The sequence below is a fragment of the Lathyrus oleraceus genome, chromosome 7 (genome assembly GCF_024323335.1).
Source record: "Lathyrus oleraceus cultivar Zhongwan6 chromosome 7, CAAS_Psat_ZW6_1.0, whole genome shotgun sequence".
NCBI lineage: Eukaryota > Viridiplantae > Streptophyta > Magnoliopsida > Fabales > Fabaceae > Lathyrus > Lathyrus oleraceus.
In genome coordinates, this window is record NC_066585.1 from 509,579,869 (window position 1) to 509,586,353 (window position 6,485).

A 6,485-nucleotide genomic window follows, 5' to 3' on the forward strand; every position below is an offset into this window, starting at 1 on the left:
CATATTTTCCCAGAATCCTAAAGGACGAACATCCTTTAAAAATCAAGAGCTCCAGAAGAATCTGAGGGTGTGGCTCAAGATGATTTTGGGATGCATTCACCACCGTCCATCATCCAACTCTTCTGACTACATAAACACAGATCAGAAGTGCATCCTCTACTGCTTGCACAAGGGTCTGAAGCTTAATCTACCATCTCTTCTCTTCAAATACTTAAGATAATCTGTTAGAGATACCAGAAAAAACATGAAGCCAAGGAACTACATCCCTTTGGGTAGGTTGATTTCAGATGTGCTGATTGAGAATGGTCTGGTAGATTATCTCATTCATATGAATCTGATGGAAGACGTCATAGTGGACGTTGGGAAGCCCCTCAATTGGAGGAATCTGAAGAGTATGGAACTAATTGATAAGGTCCTTGTCAAACCTACCAAAAACACTTCCTGGAAGGAACTGAAGGATAAAAGAGAGAAAATGGATGAGATGTACATCTTCACCAAGATTGATCCTCCAGAAGTCATAAAAATTTATCTGAAATATCTGGAAGCTCAAGGCTACGACATGTCCAGCTTCATCATGGATTGACTTCCAGATCATCCTCCAAACTTCATGAAAAGAAAGAGGGAACCCTCTCAGAAGACAACTGTTCAGAAAAAGAAGATTCTCAATCTAGGAAAGTCTTTAGCAACCAAGAAGAAGCCAGCGCCTCTGACCTTTTCTTCAGCACCTTCTGGTAATATCTCCATCTCAGAAGTTCTGAACTCCTCCGTCTCTGTTTCTAGGAAACTTGCCTCATCAATTCCTCTACCACCTCCCATAATCTCAACCACAGTTACAACTTCCTCCACTCCACCTACCATAAATATAAACGTTCCCACTGAAAAATCCAAATCTCAACAACCAACAACCTTACTCCCTTCTCATCAAACTTCTTCACAACCTACCCCATCTGAACCAACACCATCCATACCAATTCATTATGAACTAAACCCATCCAACCAAACCCACTCAAAACCTACTCCTTCTCAATCCTTTCCATCAGAACCCACAAACTCTGAACCCATCCCTCTCAGAACCATCATACCTACACCTTCTCCTCCATCACCTCTCTTTAACCTCCAACCAACCTCCATCCCACGTTCTGAAGCAATGTTGTTCAACGAATCCTTCTCACCAACCGTATCCACAACATACAACACCACTCTTTACTATGACCTCACCACATCCTCTGAACATTCTGGTTCAGATCATCCCGACCGAACCTCCCCAAACCTTGAAGATATTCTAGCCACAATTGACCCAGAAAGAACTCTTTCTGTACCAGCAGACCAACCAATTCCTGAACCTTATGAACCTGAACTCACCCACCAACCTTTGATGAGGCATTAGCCAAGTTCTTGGAAAGTTCAGCTTCTATGTTCAAGAAGCTCTCTGACGAATCCAACACCCATGAGAAACCTTTTGAAGTAAGGACTAACTGGAACAGATTCATCAAATAGATGACATCTGAGATTTTAAAAAGGAAGAGCCTCTCTGAAAAATTCAGAAATGACTTCATCAGAAGTGCTGAGGAAAGGTTAGAAGCTAGGTTGGCGAAGGAAGAGGCATAAAAGGCTGAACGGGAAGCAACTGAGAAAGCTGCCAAGGAGGTTGCTGAGAAAGGTGCTGCAAAAGAGAAATCTGAGATAGAAGCAGAAGCTACAAGAGTCACAGAAGCTGCTCAGAAGGCTGAATCTGAGAAAGCTGTTGAGGTTACTCGGATTCAGGGAGAGTCATCAACAGCTGATCTTGCCCCTCTGGTCATTAACACTCTAGAAGAGTTACAGAAAGAACAACAACTGGTCAGAATCAGACTCGGCAAACAAGATCAGGTCAACAACAACATTCAGAACCTGCTAGCCGAGCTACTTCAGAGGATGCCTCCTCCACCTAAACTTTAGACACTTTAGGATTTTTCTTTAAAAAAATTCTAAGTGTTTTTAGTTCTAAGGCTTATTTTCTGATCTTTTCTCGCTGTACTTTCTGAAGTTTTCTAATCAATTAAATTATGGTTTATTTACTTTTTGAGTCTGACAAAAAGGAAGAGAGTTAGATATAAGTCTTTTGATGAATTATTTTATCTAAATATCAGAAATGCACTGCTTACATTCTGACATAAAAGTATTGCTTAGTTCTAAATCATTTTTCAAGACCTATCTGAACCAAGGGAAGCTTGAATTCTTATATGAGAAACTACTAAATCAAGTCAAGCAACCTAAGAAGATCTGGTAAGAAATTCTCTACCCTAGAAACCCATATCTGATACTAAATATCTTTAAAAATAAATTTTAAGTATCAAACTTAGGGGGAGATTGCTAATCTCAGGGGTAGTCACTTTTCTATCTGACTCTGATCATTTTCAATTTAGTATCTCTTAAAGTACTTATTGTTTCATCAAAATCCTAAGTTTTGTCATCATAAAAAAGGGGGAGATTGTTAGAACAAGATTTTGATTCTGCAATGTATCTCTAAGTTTTGATGATAACAAAGAATGAATCAATTTGGTACCCTAACAATTTTCTTAAGTGTGCGGGATTCTAAGTTGAAATGACTCTGATAATTCACCTTCTGATTCTTAAGAAACTAATATTTGGCATCTGAAGTAGTCCAGAAGTACTGAGCCAACACAAAGGGAAATCACATCTGACTCTGAACATAATGCATCTGAGGAGCAATCACTTGAAGAATATGACTCTGAAGTTCAAGCTCTGATGATCTGATTCTGAGAACTCTATCTGAAGACTCTGCAAAGAGATATCTGAAGACTCTAGCTCTGAAGACTCTGATAATGCTCACCTCACTCTAACACATGCTCAGAAATATGCCATAAGATGTCACCTAGTTAGAAACTTAAGTTGGAAGCATTCAAATTGTAGTACAAAACTTTTAAGGAAACATTTGATTATGCTCCTAGCCTGCTATGGAAAGGAACAGGAATTTACTACATTTGTCTCCCACAGCTGGCACGAAATCTTTATTGATTTCCCCCCAACGGGATTATCTCAAATGCTATATAAGGGCTCTTCACAACTTGCCAAAATACAACTTTGACACAACAACTTTATCATACAACTTTTTCACCACTCTTACGAAGAACAACTCATGCACGACATACTCTAATTATTTCTTCACCACTGTTGTTGTAAGAAAAAGTTTCCATACAAGAGTTGCTACTCAATATTGTGTGGTTATCTTTTATTATTCTTAAATTATGCATATACTGCTTATCTAGAAGCATCTAGCGAAACACTTTGTAATTCTTGTAATTGTTTTTTATTCCTCTAGTGACTTGTTTAGGTCTGTAGACTTGAGATGGCTAAGAGGTTGTTGAACCCTTAGAAGAACTTTGTAATTTGTTGAGATTAGTGGATTAAGTCCTTGTTGAAGGCGAAATCACCTTGGTCGGGTGGACTGAAGTAGCTTTGATTTTCAAGCGAACCAGGATAAACCATTTGTGTTGTTATTATTTCTTCTTTGCGTGTGTTATTGCGAAAATCTTTTAATTTCTGTGAAAATAATTCAAACCCTCCTTTCTTGTTTTTCTCTACCTTCACAATGATCCATGATCTACTTTCAATCAGTAAACCGCTCACCCCAGTGACATACTAATTCTTTGAAACCAAAATACATTTTTCTTTGGAATTCCTTATATACCCTTTTAGGACGATATAGCGACAATCCACATTTGTACCTAGAGTTGTTTGGCTCATACCCAAACATTGTATTCCTTCTTTTTTGGGTAAGACGTTGTTTCCCTCTATGGTACAAATTCCATTTCTCCTATGGATTCAAATATACCCTAATCTTTGGTTCCAAATTACACCTCTTCAGGCATTGTTACAAAATCCTTCACTTCTGTGACTTTGGTCATTCACTCCGTTCATCTCCATAATGCATCCATTATCTACCTTCATTCACTCCATGTGATATACCATATTTTTGAGCCAAATCCACTATCTCTTTGAGCTCCACCTTGTGTCACCTTCTGAACCAAGAGTTGTTTGGCTTGTACCCGAACATTTAATTCTCTTTGTTTTCGGCTATACCATATAGTGGCAGATGCTTCCGGCTAGTCCACATATTGGTCAATGCCAGTTTTACTCTTGGGTTCATATTTCTTCCCTTGTTGGAGTTCAAATAATATTATCATTTGGTTCAAACCATATTGTTATCACAACTTCTTTTCACCTCCCTTCACTAGTGCCACGAACTTCAAAGGTCTGGATTCCTTATTACACTATAAGGATGCATAGGCATGAGGGCCCCAATCCTCACCGAGCACTCTATCTATTATATTTTCCCCCCTTTCTTTTGTGAGTAACCTTAGATATAACACTCATTCGAGCAGAACAATAAAAATGGTTCTCGTTGAGTACAATGGATGTAAGGGGTGCTAATACATTCCCCTTGCACAATCGACTTTCTTACCCATCATATCTGTTTCCCCCAGATTTTATCGATGTTTTCCCTTTCCTTAAGGAATAAATAAAGTTCGATGGTGACTATATTGTATGTCCGAACGTGCGATGCATTTAGGTATATTTCCGCTAGCTTCAGTTGGAGACTCTGCTGGGGAGTTTGCTTGTAGTTGGGGATCTTTTCGTGAGTATCCCCAGCTTCAGCTGGAGAATCTGCTAGGGATGCTGCTACTTAGGATACTCCCTAGTCGCTAGAAGGAGTCGAGCCTAGTTTTGATTGCTTCTCCGTTTGTGTGGGTGTTTACCTTTATGCTTTACTCGCTTTTATTTATCGCATTCTTTATTGCTTTAAATATTGTTTATACTGGATATTATCTGTTATACTCTCTGTTGGGTTGGGGTTATGCTACATGAGTGAAGCTCTATACCTGAGATGAGTACATACACATGATAAACTGATAGGTAGTCGTGTACACCTGATTTTCGCACGTTGGGTTGTCACGAGAACAACACCCAGACTAGATTCACTTCGAAGTACTTTTGTCCTGTGAGAATTCGCTATGGTAGGGTATTTTCATTTTGAGTCGATGATTCTGGGAGACCTCTTATGGACTACATTGTAAATACTAGAACCTACTAGTGAGGGGGATATGGTTTTTTCTGCAGGAAACCATAAACTCTACATACCATTATTCTCATGAACATTGGACCTTTGATCCTGCATCAGCAGTATTCACAAATTATCCGGATTATTTTATGTTGTTAACATACATTATTGCATTGATGTACATATGCAGGAGCCTTGAACCTAGGTTGCTATACCATTAAGGATTTAAATCTAAGGATTTGAACCTAGGTTGCTATACCATTTCATGCATGTTAACCTGAAAACTCACCTTACCCATTCCTCCGCTAGAAAGACAATGGTTCACCGACACCAATCCTCGAAGAATCATGGAAAAGAGTAAAAGCATTGACATAGCTAACATGATCTTGGGGTTATTCTTGGATAACATGACAATGAACTGCATAAATCAAGGTGTGATTGGCAAGTAAACTGAAGACAGTCTGAATAAAGGTCACAAACAAAAGGTGGTTGCAGGTATTCTGCCACTTCCTCCTCAAGAACAACATTTACTTCCACATCAGAGGCCTGCTCAAAGAAACTAGAAACTAAAGTAGAATCAAATCAGCCAAAAGAACAACGACCAGGAAGGGAGACGTCCTCACAATGATCCAATTCCTATGAGTTATGGACATATGCTACCTATACTGGTTAACGTTGGGGCAATTGTGCCTAAATAGGTCCAACCTTCTAGGTTTCCCTACAATCGTAAGCATGACCCTCATGCCATATGTGGATATCACGCCAGACATGTAGGGAATTCTATAGAGAATTATTACCCTTTCAAGACCAAAGTTCAAGAACTCATCGATCGAAATTTGTCGTGTTTCACGCCCGCGACAGCTGAGGCGCATATTGAGAAGGAGTTTGAATACAAGGGTCCTCCGCTCCATGTGGAAGTTCCTCCACCTATGGTCCATCCTACTGTGTAGTACCAGAATCAAGGATACCAATATAGAATGCTATTGGCCTATCCTGGGGAATTGTCTTCTACTTTTGTTTCACCCCAGTACGCCTATACCGGGGCACCCTACGTCTCATTTGGAGTTCATTATGGTCAGACATCTCATCAGATAGTTAATCTTGGCTTGGAGCATTCTGCTCTGATGTTCCTACCGACGACTGCTCCTCAGATTCATCCTCGGTTGCATATACCTTTGGTACCCATGCCATGTGTAGCACCTCAAATTTGCACCTATCATTATACATACCATTTCATTTTAGGTCATAGCATATCATAGTCTATTGCATAACATTTGCATTGTCCTCAGTTGCCTCAAGAGCAAGCAAGCAAGAAGTTAGGTCAAACTGATCAGGAGATCAGTCAACCAAGCAAGCAAGTGTGTTTCTCAAGGAGCCAAGGCCCTAAGGTTGGTCCAACAAGTTCACATGACTTGGAGGTCTT

At 39.6% G+C, this 6,485-nt stretch overlaps 1 protein-coding gene across 1 annotated transcript; it reads left to right on the forward strand.

Annotated features, from left to right (window-relative positions):
• The first annotated feature begins 607 nt into the window (after positions 1-607).
• LOC127104651 (flocculation protein FLO11-like) lies at positions 608-1,938 on the forward strand. The gene is made up of 2 exons (XM_051041827.1): positions 608-1,315; positions 1,612-1,938. Exons 1-2 carry the CDS (start codon positions 608-610, stop codon positions 1,936-1,938), a joined length of 1,035 nt encoding a protein of 344 aa, XP_050897784.1.
• Positions 1,939-6,485: the final 4,547 nt, after the last annotated feature.